Genomic DNA, 18,710 nt, shown 5'->3' on the forward strand with positions numbered 1-18,710 from the left:
TCTGGCCTCCCCTTAGTGCAATGACTGGTGTTTGTACATTATTTTAGTTTGGGTTACTAATTGGCCTTTGGATGCGGCTTAATTGAAAAGTCCATTGAATTTAAAAGTAAAGACAGAGAAAGAACGGTGACAAAAGGAAAACTGTGTGTGAACAACTAATAAAAAACATGTGATGTTTGCAAAAGATTTCAGAAAATAATGATCATGTTCATTATTTTGACGTCCGCGGCAAAAACGTCCGTTATTCAATACACTGTGTGCATTGGACGTCCGTCTTCTCATTGACTTCAATGAATTGCCTTTGTAGTCATTAAATCGCGGCAAAAACACAATTTTTTTTCAAATGAAAATCGCCATACAGTATACTTTAGCATCCGATTTCACGCTGCATGTTCTGGGACAGCTCACTGATTGGCTGAGTGGGACCAGGGAGCCTGAAAAACAAGCAGAAAAGCGGGCTGGTAACATATTAGCCCGACAGTGGTGCGTTAAGCGGGAAGGGGCTTTACATACAGTGGAATGAAAAATCCGCTGCAAGTATGTAAAGCCATAGAAAATGACAAGAAACAGTATTGCAGCAGATTTCGTTGCCGCATTTGCAGCATGAAATCCTCTGAGATATTGTATGTATGGAACTGGTCCTAAATATTAGAACATAGATACTGTACATAGCGTCCATTAATTAGCAAACTGTAGTGCTTTATGAAACCTATACTCATGCTTTCGGATTTTGCTTTCATGTCTTCTAAGGTTGAACTAGGAATATGATCATAGTTGTCCTATTTCCGAGAAAAACATTATGAATCATAGTACAACTCTATACCTATACCATAAAGTAAGTAAGCAGGATATATGCTTACTATAAACAATCTATGTCTATGGTATATTGTCACACAAGTAGTATTGGCTAAACCTATTATAGCTGATGAAAACATTCGCTTACATATGAAGTTGTAGTTTCCCCATTTTGAGTGTCAGCAGTAGAAGCCACTTATGGCAGTACATGGAGCTTCCCCAGCGATCCCTTTAGGTCTTCCGTTAGGTACCACTTAATTAGGCTGCGTTCACACTACGTATATTTCAGTCAGTATATTTCAGACAGTATTGCAACCAAAACCAGGAGTGGATTAAAAACACAGAAAGGCTCTGTTCACACAATGGTGAAATTGAGTGGATGGCCGCCATATAACAGTAAATAACTGCCATTATTTCAATATGACAGCCGTTGTTCTAAAATAACAGCAAATATTTGCCATTAAATGGCGGCCATCCACTCAATTTCAACATTGTGTGAACAGATCCTTTCTGTGTTTTTAATCCACTCCTGGTTTTGGTTGCAATACTGACTGAAATATACTGACTGAAATATACATATACTGACTGAAATATACATAGTGTGAACGCAGCTTTATAATAGTTGTAAATGCTAGCATTATGTGGTTTAGTTACTCTTTTGTAGCATGTTTGATGATAATTTTGTTTCCACTTCTGGAACAAAGATCCTTATAACTTTTCCCTAAGCTATTAGCCAGATTTTAACCCCTTCACGACCCAGCCCAAAATGACTCAAATAACCGCGCAAATTTTCATTTTTGCGCTTTCAAATTTCCCTCCTCCCCTTTTAAGAGCTCTAGCACTTTAATTTTTCTATCTACAGGGCCATGTGAGAGCTTGTTTTTTTTTCAAAAACAGGTGTGCTTTGTAATGGCGCTTTTCAGTCTACCATAAAATGTATGATGGATCCACAAAAATATAATTTATGAAAATATAAATTGGTGAAATTGGAAAAGAGAATGCAATATTGTAACTTTTGGGGGGTTCCTGTGTCTACATAATGCACTATACGGTAAAAGTGACATGATACAGATCTTAGTTTTTCACCTATGGGACTGTATGGGGTGTAATTTTTTGCACGATGATAGATCAGACAATTACGCACGACAAGGTATATAATATGTTAATTTCTTTTATTTTTATATGTTGTATTTATTAAATGGGATAGGGGGTGATTTACATTTTCATTGGGGGAGGGGCTTTGGGGTATTTTGAAAAACATTTTTACTTTTTTTTAACACTTTTTAAGTCCCCTTGTGGGACTTTTACATGCAATCAATGGATTGCATACACTAATTATTGCTATGCTGTGGCAAACCCAATGAGCAGAGCACCAATTGGGCCGTACAAAGGAAGGTAAGAGACCTCCGGCAGTCCGGCAGATTGATTGGTAAGTGGAGCTGCGATTGAAGCATTTAAGTGGTTAATGACAAGCTGCAGTGCAATCGGTGCATTAACGTGAGGGCCGGGCTGCTGATTGCAGATGGCCGCCACCTGCTATAAAGCGCTCACCATTCCGGAGTGTGTTTCATAGCACATCAGTGACTCAGGACCTATGGGTACGTCCAGGGTCGTCTGGTGACAGGTGGCCAGGGCGTACCTATACATCCTAGGTCGTCTTGGGATTAAGTTTACACAATTTGTCTATCATTAATATTGAGTGGGTTAAAGGAGAAATATGTACATAAGTGATCAGAGTTAACTCTTTATTCCAATATGAAATAAGGCTTCTAAAGGTGTTGGCGTATGTGAACAATCATTTATGTCAGAGATTAATTTTGACTAGTGATGGTCCGAACCGAACTCTCTGTAATGATTCCCGCTGTCTGCCCGCTCCGTGCAGCGGGTGGATCAAGCGCGAGGACCGCCTGGAAAACTGGCATACAGCCATAGCCATAGGCTGTATCCCAGTTTTCCAGGCGGTCCTCCCGCTGTATCCACCCGCTCCACGGAGCGGGCAGACAACGGGAATCTGATGCCGAGCGTTTGGGTTCATACGAATCCGAACCTCCGAGAGTTCGGACCATCCCTAATTTTGACACATCAGTCTAAGTTGGGGGGCAGGTCCATAACCCATGAAAAAGATATGTTTTGAGAGTCCCACACCTGGGGCAAACCACTTGCCTATCCAGTTTTGGCTCTGATGGAGCTATAGTAAAGGTGAATTTTAATTGCATTTTCCTCCATTTTTCATTTTCTATATGTTTCCTAAAATCAGATGGTCCTACAAGAATATACTTTTCCATTTCCGCAATATCAAGCAGCCTGCTCCAGGTCTTCACCCATAAGTTCTTTTGAGAAGGACTAAGAAATGGGTGCAATATATGATAGAGCATTGATAGTGTTACTCTGGAATGTAACAATAGGTTATCATATTTATTAGGGACTGCTTCCGTCGCTATGTTTTGTAATCTAGAAGTAAAATAAGCTTTCATTTGCTGGTAGGATAGAAAATCTGTAGCTGGAATCCAATACTTTTCAGCTAGTTCTGTAAGGGACCACCACCTTTTTTCCTGTAGGATGTAGTTGGTGACCTAATGTTTAGAGAAGTTTTGAAAAACGTGACTTTTTAAGGAGTTGGCATCTTTCTAGTAATGATAATGGGATTGAGTGGCAGCTATAGAATTGATCTTATTTTAGCAAAAAATGGAAGATCGGCGCTCAGCCAATCAGTGTGGGGCAGCGCACTAATTGGCTAAGATGCCGAACCAAGCCGGACCCGGGCCACAGGGGGTTAAGGGCACTGACTTTTACATACTCGCAGTGGGATGACAGTGGGATGGTGTACTCAGCTTGACATACAGGAGAATGGGATTCATGCTGGTCCACTTCCCCCACCCCCTTGCTGCCGATTGACAGCTGTCTGCCTGTACACAGTATATATACACAGTATGGCCAGATAACAGACAATCAGAAGCCAGTGGGCATAGGGAGCTGTTTCTCATGAATATCGAGGACTAGTGAGCACATACACATAATAGAGAAGACTAGTGTGCAGTGCTCAGAGTCCTTGGTATTCAGCTGGATATCTCAGAATCAGCTGTACTGAACAATGTAAGTGATTACATCACATTGTTAAGCTTCTCTGTCACTAATTTATGCTACCCTCAGATAGGACATCATAATCCTACTGACACAGTATCATTAATATTAAAGGGAAAGGTCACATTTCTCATTGGTGAATTGCATAATAGAGAAAAAAATCCTTATAGATTGGCCCTTAAAAAAGCACTCTGTATAATGTAATGTGCACTCATCATATCCATTCAAGCATGGATTTAAAATGTATATGTTATTGCTTTATTTTAGATATACTACCCTGAAAAAACTATAGGAATTACAGTCACTTTAGATTTCACAGCAAACAAGCCTTATAGGCATGGAATGAATGCATTAGTTACTTTTAAGATGTGTGAAGTCAGGTCACTAGGGAGCTCCTGTTAATGTTGGCCAATTGGGTCATAAGCACAATACAGAAATTCTCTTTTCTGTCTGTTGTGTGGCTCAGCCCATCTGCTCTTTTCTAACCATATGCTATACAATAAGCTGAGACTGAAGAAATGCTGCTTTCATGTATCTGAATGTTGCATAGTGCATTGAAGATCTAAATGAATACCATTCCTTTCAAGTATTTGCAGTTTGTAGCTATATGCAAAGAATAGCAATTTCTATTGTTATACTTTTGTCTAATGCAATTATGCATAATAGACTTTTATTGCATTTCATAATTAGAGTTCGTTCTCCAAAATTAAACTCACAGTAACGCTCTTAATTTATACAATCTATTATTTCTTTATATTCTTTCAGCACATATTTCATGTATGATTATTTTGATGATGATGATGACGATGAAAATAATAGTGTTTTATAATAATAATAATAATATGTTTTTTCTTTTAAAGCAATAGCCAACATTTATAACAAGGCTTTATGCATATAGCTATTGGAGATGAATGAAAATACGATTCGATCGAGATGGTATCAGATCAAATATTGCGGTATTCGAAAGATTCAAATTCAATCGAGTAGTGTGGCGAATATGCGGGAAACATTCGAAAGCCCTCCCATCGCACTTGGCGCTTTTTTTAATCCAATGACCATGCAGGGAGGCCGTAAGGGACCCTGGGAGTACGCACGCAGCATGAAAACGGCGTCTAGCCTCATTGGATGGTTGAACCACATGATCTCAAATCTTAAATACTTGGCTCCCGCCAACCTAGCCAGGGAGAGATCTTGCAGCAGGGAAAGATAGGTTTTAGTAGCGTTTTGGTTAGGCAGGCTTACTACTGAACCCAAAAGTCCTTTTCAGGGCTAAGATCCAGCAAAAAAGTCATCTCTGAATCCAAGGGCACGTTATACATACTGTTCCAGTAGCCCACTAAGGGCACCTGATATATATACTGTTCCAGTAGCCCACTAAGGGCACATGATATATACTGTTCAAGTAGCCCAGTATGAGACACGTCATACATACTGTTCCAGTAGCCCAGTAAAAGGCATGTGATACATATTGTTCCAGTAGCCCACTAAGGGCACTCGATATATACTGTTCCAGTAGCCCACTAAGGGCACCTGATATATACTGTTCCAGTAGCCCAGAAAAAGGCACATCATACATACATTTTCAGTAACATTCGTACAGCATGGCGCGTGATAAGCACAAATAACATGACACTCTACGGACACACATTGAAATCATGTATGTAACGCTGCGCAAGAAATACGAAGGAAATGTGTAAACATTGCCGAAAACATCCGCAAATCATTGGCAAATATTTTTCTTCACAACTGCAGAGAGTGGCATTATACTGCGATTTTGGGGTGTTGGGTGCACCCAGACATGCTCCCCCTAAGGTCCCAGTGTCATTCAGGAGGTGTTTGCATTGTTTAGGAAGGTTTCATGGGGGACTTGGTGACCTCCAAGTAGTCAAATTTGGAATTGAGGGTGCCGCAAATTTTTTTCCCATAGACTATAATGGGATTAAATATTCGTTTGAATAGTCGAATCTTGATGACTACTCGATTTGATTTCTCAAAAGGGATATTTCACTACTCGCTCATCTCTAATAGCTATTGTAAGTTCCATACAACCTTTAAGTTAAATGAAAGCATGTTCAGGCTTTGACAGAGCCCCTTTATACATATGCCTATATCCAATTTAATGTCAAGATACAAAATTTTTTTCTTACATTTAGGCTATGTTCCCACACAGTATTTTTGCTCAGTATTTTCCTCAAAATTTTGCAACCAAAACCAATTTTGCAACCAAAATTTAGTGGATGGCAGTCATTTAGTGTCTTATTACCTTATTAAAGATGTACTCTTCAACACATCGTGCCTTCACAGAGCAATGATGTATAATGTCACAGTGTCTGCCATGTGCACGAGGGGTTACTTTATTTCCTTTGCTTTGTTACTTTTACGTTAATTTTTTAATCTTGTGCATTATCTAATAAATGCTATATATATATATATATATATATATATATATATATATATATATATATATATACATATACACTACCGTTCAAAAGTTTGGGGTCACCCAAACAATTTTGTGTTTTCCATGAAAAGTCACACTTATTCACCACCATACGTTGTGAAATGAATAGAAAATAGTCAAGACATTGACAAGGTTAGATGATTAATTATTTGTATTTGAAATAACATTGTTTTTTCATCAAACTTTGCTTTCGTCAAAGAATTCTCCTTTTGCAGCAATTACAGCATTGCACACATTTGGCATTCTAGCTATTAATCTGTTGAGGTAAGCTGGAGAAATTGCACCCCACGCTTCTAGAAGCAGCTCCCACAAGTTGGATTGGTTGGATGGGCACTTCTGGCGTACCATACGGTCACGCTGCTCCCACAACAGCTCAATGGGGTTCAGATCTGGTGACTGCGCTGGCCACTCCATTACAGATAGAATACCAGCTGCCTGCTTCTGCTGTAAATAGTTCTTGCACAATTTGGAGGTGTGTTTAGGGTCATTGTCCTGTTGTAGGATGAAATTGGCTCCAATCAAGCGCTGTCCACTGGGTATGGCATGGCGTTGCAAAATTGAGTGATAGCCTTCCTTATTCAGAATCCCTTTTACCCTGTACAAATCTCCCACCTTACCAGCACCAAAGCAACCCCAGACCATCACATTACCTCCACCATGCTTAACAGATGGCGTCAGGCATTCTTCCAGCATCTTTTCATTTGTTCTGCGTCTCACAAACGTTCTTCTTTGTGATCCAAACACCTCAAACTTGGATTCATCCGTCCACAACACTTTTTTCCAGTCTTCCTCTGTCCAATGTCTGTGTTCTTTTGCCCATCTTAATCTTTTTCTTTATTGGCCAGTCTCAGATATGGCTTTTTCTTTGCCACTCTGCCCTGAAGCCCAAAATCCCGAAGCCGCCTCTTCACTGTAGATGTTGACACTGGTGTTTTGCGGGTACTATTTAATGAAGATGCCAGTTGGGGACCTGTGAGGCGTCTGTTTCTCAAACTAGAGACTCTAATGTGCTTATCTTCTTGCTTAGTTGTGCAAAGCGGCCTTCCACTTCTTTTTCTACTCTGGTTAGAGCCTGTTTGTGCTGTCCTCTGAAGGGAGTAGTACACACCGTTGTAGGAAATCTTCCATTTCTTAGCAATTTCTCGCATGGAATAGCCTTCATTTCTAAGAACAAGAATAGACTTTAAGATGAAAGTTCTCTTTTTCTGGCCATTTTGAGCCCACAAATGTGATGCTCCAGAAACACAATCTGCTCAAAGGAAGGTCAGTTTTGTAGCTTCTGTAACGAGCTAGACTGTTTTCAGATGTGTGAACATGATTGCACAAGGGTTTTCTAATCATCAATTAGCCTTCTGAGCTAATGAGCAAACACATTGTACCATTAGAACACTGGAGTGATAGTTGCTGGAAATGGGCCTCTATACACCTATGTAGATATTGCACCAAAAACCAGACATTTGCAGCTAGAATAGTCATTTACCACGTTAGCAATGTATAGAGTGTATTTTTTTAAAGTTAGGACTAGTTTAAAGCTATCTTCATTGAAAAGTACAGTGCTTTTCCTTCAAAAATAAGGACATTTCAATGTGACCCCAAACTTTTGAACTGTAGTGTATATATAACTGTGTAACTAGTCAACTAAAATGGTACTTACACATGAAATAATTAAATCTTCCTCATTATGCTGCATCTAGAACCTAAATTAGCATGAATCCAGCATTAAAGGGGTATTCCCATCTCAGCATGTTATACCCTATCCACACACATTAATCATAGGAGAAGCATTGGGGAAATAGTTTCCATGCTGGATGTGTAGTGCCTTTAGGCACCATAAGCAGGAAGTAGAAACCAAAGCTATTGCTGACATCACTGCTCATGAGGTAGGTTGTCAGGCTGGTAGGTTACCTAAGGGGCAACAGTGCAAATAATGGTATCATAGTATTACTGTAACAAAAGGATGGTGATATAATGATCTCCTAATAAGCAATGTCAGTGACTAGAGATGAGCGAATTTTGAGTTTATCTCTATCAGTGCATTGCCTAATAATTCCCTAATAAGGGGTAATGATAAATACATTGAGAACTGGGACGACAGCTTCTAGAAAGTCATGGCAGCTGTGCCTAGGAATACTGGTGATGCCTCCACAGTAGATGATAAACATTGTACCAATTCCATGTTATATCACTGCATTAATGATGGATTAATTCAATGAAGGATTTGCTTGTAGATTTTGTAAAAGCCTGCTCTTGCACCTAATTGTCTTACAGCCAGATACAAGATTGTGAAGAGGAAGAGGGAGGAGAATCTCTGATCTCCTGATACACACATTATAAAGAGAGTTCTTGGTGCATTACTCACAATTTATATAAAAATAGTCTGCATGGGATCAATGTTTTGACAATTTTTCTATGTTTAGTATTCCTATATCAAGTAAGGCACAAATTTAGTACTACAAACAAACTAGTAACAATAAATCTAGTGTACTCTAGTCCTTAAGTTGGACTGATAAAGGTGCGTAGGGTAATAATATTTAACACAACTCAGGATAAGATAAGAAACAGTGTGTGTCTGGCACGTGTTGATGTCATGAACGTATCTTGTATGTCAGCAAATGAGATACTGTAACCTTTTCTATTTCTGTTCTTTTTATTTGCCCCACTAGCCTCTTCTGCTGTGTTTTACTACTTGTATTCACCAGCTTCAGAACCAATCCACAATTTTATTTTTGGAGGAAATATTATAGTACATTGGAACTGGTTTCTAGTACTCACTTTTAGCCTTCATAACTGTTGAAAAAAGCCATGTATGCCACGTAATGGCATTGAATGAAGGCATTGAATGAATTTCATCTGAGCATGAATTTAAGTCTAAACAGGTGCCAATCAATAATAGGAACAGAACCAAGTTATTTTATAGCTAACTCTCTGTATATTTTCCTTCCCATGACAGCTATGGGTTAGAAATAACTGTTCCAGACTGTTTGTGATGTTTTGTGATTAGATATATTAAGCTGGCCAAGCTAATTTAATGTGTATGGGGGCCTCCTGGCTGTCCCCAATGGTAGATATTCATGAAAATAAGTTCAGGTATGTTCTATTATAACTCCCGATCCCTTTGATCTGTGTTTTCTCCTCTATACCCATTGGAACCACATGCACATACAGTTGGGGGATTGGAGGACATAGCTGTCGGACTTGTATTCAGCCAACAGCCATCTTATGTGTGGGGCCAGCTGTTTTGCCCTACATTTAATTGTCCATGGATTGGATAGGATTATAACCCTTTAAACTCCCTGAGCATTTGGGTGGTACTGATGCAAGTTTCAATGAGATGGCACAAGCGGTACCAACTTGGATTTCACATCTTGTAGTAGAAAATTTTAGAAGGACATTCACATGACATTTTATCGCAAATTTCCATTGGGTAGGCCATGTGCTGAGATTAGGAAAATCCTTTTGCCTGCCTTTGTTTTACCCCATTTCTTCCCTTTTTTTTTTTACTAGCGCAGAACCTCACATCCCACACTTGCTTATATTAATAAATAGATGTATGGAACACAATGGGAGGCATTTATCAAGGTCTGTACTTTAAGCAAACATTTTGGTGACTTTTCACCAGTCTGGGCCTTGCTTGTCAATAGGCAGGTAGGGGGAACCACATTGCATGAATAGAAGCTTGGCCTCTTTATGTGCTAAATTTATTACAATTTACATTTGCACATAGGTGAAAATTGTAGATAAAATTTATGCCAGCTCGCAGCCTCTCAGCTGCCCAGAGTCTGCACCTCTCAATAAATCCAGTGAAGCAGACACTGGCAGAATTTTAGATAAGAGTGGCATGTAAAACGCAGCTCTTTATAAATTCCCCCCAAAAACCTCTAACCTTACCTGACTAGTTGCATTATAATTTATGCAGCGGGATCCACTTCAGATTGTATAATATTAAACAAATTAAAAAATACATTTGTAAGAAATTGTAGTTAAAAAGAAAACTAGAACTAGAAAAAAAACAATAAATTCCCTGTGATATCACAGTGAACAATTCCTGGGATGATGCAGAAAGAAACAGACGACATAAAAGGAACCGTGAGATAAGATTAAGTGTTTTAATCCCTCCTTTTTCATGTGCAGTACCGCCATGTGTAAGTGTCATAAAAGTTAATGTTTGATATAATGAATCAATCACAGATAATTAGCAATTGATAGAGCACTATAAAACATTATCAAACATGGCAATAGCAAACCTAGGTAATAACTTGTGCCCTTAGAAGGGAATTTTGGAATCTGTTCCATAGTTAATAATATTTCATTTACTAAATAGTGTCATTGTTATTAGCCTCAAAATATTTCGGGGGAGATTTAACAAGCAAAATTCTAGTAGAAAATGTGCTAATTTATTATGTGTTACATGTGTTGCATCTTCCTTAACAGCTTTAAAAATGTATACAAAAGAGGCATGGCATGGAGTTGCAAAGTGGACCAAATTTAATAAAGTAAAATTTTTAACATGTCTGGCGAGTTGTAGCAAAATTATTATTCTGTGCGCACCATGTCCAATGTACATTTTAAAAAAGTTATTGATATACAGAATCTCTACCAGGTCTAGAGCTGTATGTAAAGAACACATTTATGTCTATAAATATATGAAAGATTATATGGGTATGATATTATGGTGGGTAGGCTGTTAAAATGTGTATAATCAGCAATAACAGGCACCATCTTCTTCTTCTAGGCATTCTTCTATATTCTTTAATGAAGTTATTCTTTTGTTGCTAAGCACAATTATAAATGAAAGCTCAATGAAAGCCTAGTTTGATTAATCTTGCATTAAGAGACAGCTTTTCTTAGTGCAAAGAGACACTCAGCGCTGGAGAGCTATCCAAGTCTTTTAATTACACTTTTTAGTGATGAAGCAGTTTGCACCCTGTTTAATTCCTTTGTAAGCAATGAGTTAAAATTCATGAGCGTCCATGCCTTTGAATACTTACTCTAGTGCTGCTATTTTCTGCGCCAAGCTAGCCATCACAGCAAAGAGTCGTAGGTCTGTTAGGCCATCTGTTACATAATAGTCCACAATCTCTAGAATCTGGAAGAGAAGAGATGGGTAAAGCAGAGATGATGAAGGATTGAACAAGAGCAGATTGCTGGTGAGCTTGGATGGCGAGATAATGAGCTCTGATTGTTGCAAACACAAGCTACATTAGCATAGTAAACAAAACAAGCCTTAAAATTAAATCATCTAAGTAGCAGCAATCATGGAAATAAATTACATGTGCAAGGCACCTGAAGCTAAAGGCTTTGGATGGGGTTTGATATTATGATTACATACCCATATGGAACACCCCCAGTGCTTTACTTTGCTTGTTGCTCAATGAAGAGGCAAGCTGCACATTTTATGGGGAAAAGATCTAACATACTATGGCTATCTCTGTTGACAAGATACACTATTAGGACACACCTCTTAATGATTGCGTTCTTCTCCTTTATTCAGTGCCATAGCCATAGATGTATAAAATTGAGCCCCTACCAATGCAGGGGCCAGGACCCTCTATTAGTCAGAGCAGAGAGTCACTGACACAGCCCATCAAAGTAATTCATAAGGAGCTACTTATTCAAATGGCTGCCATATAATACTACTTTTTTTTTTGCAGTGAACATACACGGATCTTCTGGTTGGCTTCTTTTTAAAAACAGGATTGTCTAATTTATGCAACATCTTTATTAACTATATTGCACTTTATATATTATTTAATGGAAATTTAAAAAAATCATAAATGAAATTAGTAGGAAAAACTACACCATTAGGATCCTGTATATCCTGAAGAGAACTGGGTAGAACTGTACATTACCAGTTATTGTACTCTTAAAAAGATACATGACAAGCTTAAACATGCACCTAAAAACAGAATATGCTCAATGTTTTCAACTCCATCAGAAATGAGGGGGTTGGTACCACTTGAGTCTTTTATGTTTTCTTTTACTACTGTCAGAATTGAACTGAAAAACCTAAGACCTTACCTTAATCTCCCACCTCCTCACTTTCCCCGCTATTCCAGCTTTCATTACAATCAATTGTTTTCTTGCATGAAAGTCTGATAGGAACTTTCACGTCAACTTTGTTCAAGGTACTTTTAAAATACTAATAGAGAGTATTATGTTAAGTTTAATTATAGGGCCTTTCATATTCCTTGCTCTGAATGGATCCATTCTATGGAAAACCCTATGGTTGTGACCTACAAAGCTTTGTTTCGCAAACAAAACTCTTTTTTTTCTAGCCAATTGCCTTTGTGTTTCAAGTATTGAGAACAAACCCACAGAACTCTGGTTCCCCCTCTTCAGGCTTTCACAATAACAAAGTGTTCCTTAAAAACTCCATTATACTCAGGTGATGTCTATGTAGACAGATATGTGTACTCTACCCCGGGTACCTCGCTCTTTCTGTACCTTCTCTTTGAAAACTTTGTTTAACTTGTTTTTTTCATGTCCTAAACAAAACATGGAACCAATGAATGAAAGGGCTGTTTATTGGAGGCACACGTACAAGCGGTATAAAATGCTGTGTGTTACCTTTGTGGTTTTACATTTCATAAGAAAAGAAACCACAGACAAAGCAAACACATAATAAAGCAAGCAATAAAGGACTCTGCCAATTCATTATTATTATTTTACAGAAAGGACATTTATGCAGTAAGGTCAAAGCCTATAAGGTAATACATTCTCTTTTACTCTGATTGAGGGATGGTACACAATAATGTTGACAGATGGACAAAATGGCTCTGATAAAGTCAATGAAATTAACCAACAATGGCAGGCATTACTGAATTGATGTATTATAATGGAAGTATGAACACTGGCCCATGACACACAGAGTTGGCCCAATACTATAGTGTGATTACCTCCCAACTGGTTTAGCTTATATCTTAACAAACTCAAATTAAACCAACTTATGGTAATATGATATCTGTTTGATGTCTGAATAGTATTCAGCCTTTGCCATTACAGGATAATTAAGAATTAAGATACCAGAAGGATTGCTTTACATGCCCATTATAACATGCATTGGGTGCTCTTGGCTCTTTGCCACCATGTACCTAAGGAGAAGAGAGAAATAGAAAGCCTGCACGTGTGAAAGCTCTGGCAGCATCTATTAACTAATGAATATGCAGCCGACGTGTAAATGTAATTATATACTCAGCCATATTGTAAGGTTAGATAATATTATTGTAGACAAAACATTATACAGAGCCTAGTTCCTTCTCATCCCCTCTATAAGCACAGAATCAGTTTTTCTACCCCAATGTGGAATTTCAGTAGTGTCACACTCAATTCCTATACACAGCGTCCTATTTCCACTTTATATCTCATTTCAATTATATGCCCCTGTAACAGTAGTAACTGAAGTGCCCCTATAACAAAGTCTACCAGAGTGCCATGTAGCAGTGCTAGTCGCGTTGCCCTTTAATAGCTCCAGTAATCTCTCTTTTGTTCAGGGGTGTAACTACCAATATAGCTGCTGCTATGGGGGCCCACCGCATCAGGGCCTCCTGCAAGACACTACAGTCTCTGCAATACAGTCTCTAGTTAGGGGTATACCTGATGGGTATAAAATAAAAGTTGGCTATGGGGCTCAGTGATTTCTAGTAATGCCCTTGCTTTTGTAATGGTAGCATCAATTTCCTTTAAGAGAACGCGTCAAAACTCTCCTGCAAAATGGGAGTTTTCTGAGCTGTGGTTAACAGCATTTAGGGATATTCTTTACAGCAGCCACATGGTGTATAGCAATTTATAGTCTGGAGCTGACTTCCAAGATGAATTGTTAGTGGAGAAAGTGTCACTTCATTTTGACACCTACTGGTTAAAGTGAAAAATTACAGATATTTTTTTTTCCTAATTGTGATAAAGAAATTGAAATAGAAGTTCTTATACATCTTATGCTAATTATAGCTATACTGTAAAAATCACAGGGCATCACAGGGAGTTATCAAAATATCTAAAGAATACAGGCACCTAAACATAACACGTGTGTAAGACTGTTGGACATCAGCAGTAGGGCAAATGCAAAGACAATAAACATCCAAACATAACAAACTATGTGGTGAGGTGCATAACACAATGGTCTGATAAGTTTAACGTTAAGAAACTCTAGTGCCTTGCATAGACCACTGACCCCACTGAACACTTTTTAAATGGATTGGAGCCAATATTTTCCATCTAACGTCAATGTCTGACCTCACAAGTGCCCTTCAGGCTGAAGGGGCATAGACCCCCACAGACAAACGAGTAGAAATCCTTCCCAGAAAAATAGAGGCTGTTGTAGTTGCAGAATTGGTCCTAATTCGCTATCAATCCTCCACAGGATATCAGGCTCCTGTGATGTCATGATACGGCAGGGACTACCTATTCAGCCAATCAGTAGCTGCAGCGGTGCCCCTCCTCAGTCACCAATTGGCTGAACAGGCAGTTTCAGTGGGACTGTGACTAAACAGGAGATAGAGAAGGGGATCGGGTGCAGCAGTGAGCCAACTGCACTGGACATCACAGGACCTGTGATAGAGGGGAAAAGTGAGAAAAGTGTAGGGGGCTTTTTTGCTTTTTTCTTACTCCTTCTTTCCTACACACCTTTGTATGCTTCCTACCATCCCTTAAATACTTTCTCCTGCCATCGCATACATCATTTATTTTTTCCAGCACCTACATTTTTCTCTCTCTCTTCTTTCATCTTTTACATTCATCTTTCTCTACTTATCACCCTCCTTCACTCCTTCCTTTCCTCTATAATTCCTGATAACACATGGTCTCCCTAATTCCTTCCACTCACCTTCTTCCTATATATTTTCCTCCTTTTTCTTCATTGCGGTCTTTCCTTCCTTTGTTTTTTACCATCCTCCTTACTATTTTCTTCCTGTTTTCCCTCCCTCTTAGCTATTCATTCTTTTTCTCTCTTCCTCCCTCCCTTTTGTACTCCTTGGCTCCCTCTCTATATCTTTTTTTCTTTATTTGTATAATCTTACCCGATACACATAGAATTCTTCAGCATCACTTAGGGCATTTCCTGGAACTATTTCTTTTAAGGCCATAAGGACTTGTAGGCAATCCAAGTATCCATCCTCATCAGTATCCACCTTAAACAAAAGTATGGTCATACAATTTTAAATCACTAGTGTATATGGTAGCTAAAGACATTGAGATCAATATCCTTTAAAATGTATTTATCTGAAAAAATAAAAAACACACATGGCTGGGTTCACACTAGGTTTTTGCAATTTGCTTTTTTTAACCATTTTTTGCAAAAAACGGATGAAAAACAGATCATTTTGATCCGTTTTTCCATTGACTTCCAATAAAAAAATGGATCAAAACGGATTATTTTTTTTTACGTACACAAAAACGTAGTCTAACTCATTTTTGTGTTCGTTAAAAAAAACAGATCAGTTTTGATCATTTTTGTTATAATAGAAGTCAATGGAAAAACGGATCAAAATGGATGCACACAAATGCATCCGTTTGTCATCCGTTTTTTTGGAAAAAATTGATTGCAAAAACGTGGTCTGAACGCAGCCTTACAGCAGCTAAATTTGCTCCATAAAATATTAATGGTTGAAATTTACACATAGGGCTGGTTATGCGAGACCAAATGTTTGGTACTTTCAGATATTCTGCTGCATTTTAAAATAAACATGCCTTAAAGTATCCCTGTCCTTTAAAAAATCACAAACCATCTTTTTTAGGGGGAAAATAGCTATCATAATTGGAGATGAGCGAACCTCGGCATTTGATTAGCGGTGGCTGCTGAACTTGGATAAAGCCCTAAGGCTATATGGAAAACATGGATATAGTCATTGGCTGTATCCATGTTTTCCAGACAACCTTAGAGCTTTATCCAAGTTCAGCAGCCCCCGCTAATCAAATACCGAACATTCGGGTTTGAATCGACTCGAACCCGACCCCGGTTCGCTCATCTCTAATCATGATCATTATTTATGGCTGTTTTGATGCCTTAACCCTTTAAGGATGAAGCCAGTTTTCATTTTGCGCTTTCGTTTTTCTTTCCTCATGTTTAAAAGGCCACTGTGCTTGCATATTTCCCCCTGTGACAGCAATTATACTTTGCAAATACAGACTTAATTTTTTCTATAAAATATGCTGAAAAAACGGAATTTATATGTGTTAGTACGATTATACAAGTTAGTACGATTACAATGATATGGAACTTGTATAACTTTTATAATATTTGATGGCTTTTAAAAAATTTAAACCTTTTAAAAAAAATAAATGTGTTTAAAATCGCTCTATTCCCATCCTTATAACGCTTTTATTGTTTGGTCTATGGGACTGTGCAAGGTGTCGTTTTTTGCGCCGCAATCTGTTCTTTCTTTTGGTACCTTGTTTGCGTATATGCAACTTTTTGATCACTTTTTATCAATTTTTTTCTGGATTTAATGTAAACAAAAATGCGCAATTTTGCACTTTGGCGGGTTTTTGCGCTTACGCCGTTTACCTTGCAAGATCAGGAATGTAATCATCATTCCGACACTGATCCCCGGCCGGCTCATTACAACGGATCTCCCCTCCGCAATCGCATCGCAGAGGGGAGATTCCCCTTACTAGACACCAGGGACGGGGGCACCACCACTATTTAAATGCAGCTGTCAGCTTTAAAAGAGGTGGTGGGAACACAGCCTAAACATTTTGACCAATCAGTATGGGGGTACTGAAAGCCATCTGAATTACTAGGGACCACACTGGAAGAAAACTCCAGCTAGTCTCTGCTCTCCCCAACTCTCTCCTTGTCGCTGGAGACCAGCTCTATAGACTTTTATAAAATCCATTTCCTGCAGTGAGGAAAGGGAGGAGAAGAGAATGCACTTAGTTGAGCATGTCCGACGATCCATTCATTCGCGATCAGGTAAGTATAGGGGGCTCTAGCGGGGGGGTCTACAGCCTGTCACCAGGTCTCAGTCCAAAGGCCCACTCTGACCATTAGTAATCGTCAGGGGGAGCATACTTGTTGCACACTTTTCTGTCCCACCAGCTGCCCACTCTGTCTGTCGGAGTTGGGCTACATAGACTCTTAATGGAACCTGACTCCTGCTATGTGCTCTATTACACCAAAAGATGTCAGACAGATTATCTGACAGATTTTTTCAGCCAAAGTCAGGAAAGGACTATAAATGGAGAACATGTCGTAAAGATAAGACTGAGATTTCTCCTCTTTTCAAATCCATTCCTGGCTTTGGCTGAAAAAATCTGTAAGATAATGTCAGACATCTTTTGGTGTAATAGGGCGTTGTCAGTTGGATTGAAGTGCACTGCCACATGCTTACCCCAACTATAACTCACAATCGCAGAGGGTTTCACGATCTCTAAATTATTCCATTTCATAATACATCACATAATATCATTGTGAAATTACTTAAGTGTTTACAAATTATATCCTATCCTTACTTTTAGAATAAAAGCAGTGAGAAAAAGTACTGTTTTGTACTGTCAAAGCCAAAGGGAAGAACTGGTCTGGGCAAGATGTAGAAGAAATTTTAAAACAATGTAGAAGTAGCAGAATTATATATCTGTTTATACCCAATATAATATTCCCTACATAAGAAGGTTGTGTTACTCCCAATAAAACACAGTAAGGCTATGTTCCCACATTGTATTTTTTTGGCCCTTTTGAGGCCAAATAACGGACGTTACATACATAATAATGATGGCTTTTGTTGTGTGATAACAGCCGTAATTTGGATAAACAAATGACAGCCTTCAAATGTCTAAAAAAAAGACAATGTGTGAACATAACCTAATCCTCGTTGCTCATTTTTGTAACCTTATCTCAATTCAAAAAGAATTCAGGTGCATGCCTCTTTAGTGCAACCAGCTCTGGGTAGTTAGTCTACTTTTAAACAGAAATCTTATCAGTCCATACGTAGGGCAGCCAAAGAAAAGGCAATTAGGATATATGTAATGAGTTAAGGTCCTTTTACACGGAACGATTATCGGCTGTATTCGGCGATTACGGCTGTTAATCGTTTCGTGTAATAGAAGGCAACGATCAGCTGACATGAACGATGTCGGCTGATCGTTGCAGTCATTTGTCTTTTAACATGTTTAAAGACAAACGACTCATATAGCAGCGATCTGCTGCCAGCGCTCCGTGGAATAGGAGCAGCGGCAGCAGACCGCCATCCTCTATGGGCTGCCCGGATGATCTAGCGCTCACCTGGGCAGTCCCACCGCACCTCCCCCCTGCCTCCCCTGCACTTACCCTTTTGCTGCCACAGCACGTAATAGCGGCGGCAGCGAGCGGGGAACAGCGAGAGAGCTGACAGCGCTCATTTGCTCCTCAAGTCGCCCCATGTAATAGGGGCTTTAACCCCTA

At 38.9% G+C, this 18,710-nt stretch overlaps 1 protein-coding gene across 1 annotated transcript in view; it reads right to left on the reverse strand.

Moving 5' to 3' along the window:
• The window catches only part of LOC138783007 (uncharacterized), a 182,556-nt gene that overhangs the window by 25,366 nt on the left and 138,480 nt on the right, over positions 1-18,710 (reverse strand). Inside the window, exons 12-13 of the mRNA XM_069957123.1 lie at positions 15,349-15,459; positions 11,326-11,423 (exon numbers count right to left, since the gene is read on the reverse strand). Coding sequence (XP_069813224.1) covers positions 11,326-11,423; positions 15,349-15,459 — 209 coding nt within the window. The remainder of the gene's footprint in view (positions 1-11,325; positions 11,424-15,348; positions 15,460-18,710) is intronic.

Source organism: Dendropsophus ebraccatus, chromosome 1 (genome assembly GCF_027789765.1).
Source record: "Dendropsophus ebraccatus isolate aDenEbr1 chromosome 1, aDenEbr1.pat, whole genome shotgun sequence".
Lineage (NCBI taxonomy): Eukaryota > Metazoa > Chordata > Amphibia > Anura > Hylidae > Dendropsophus > Dendropsophus ebraccatus.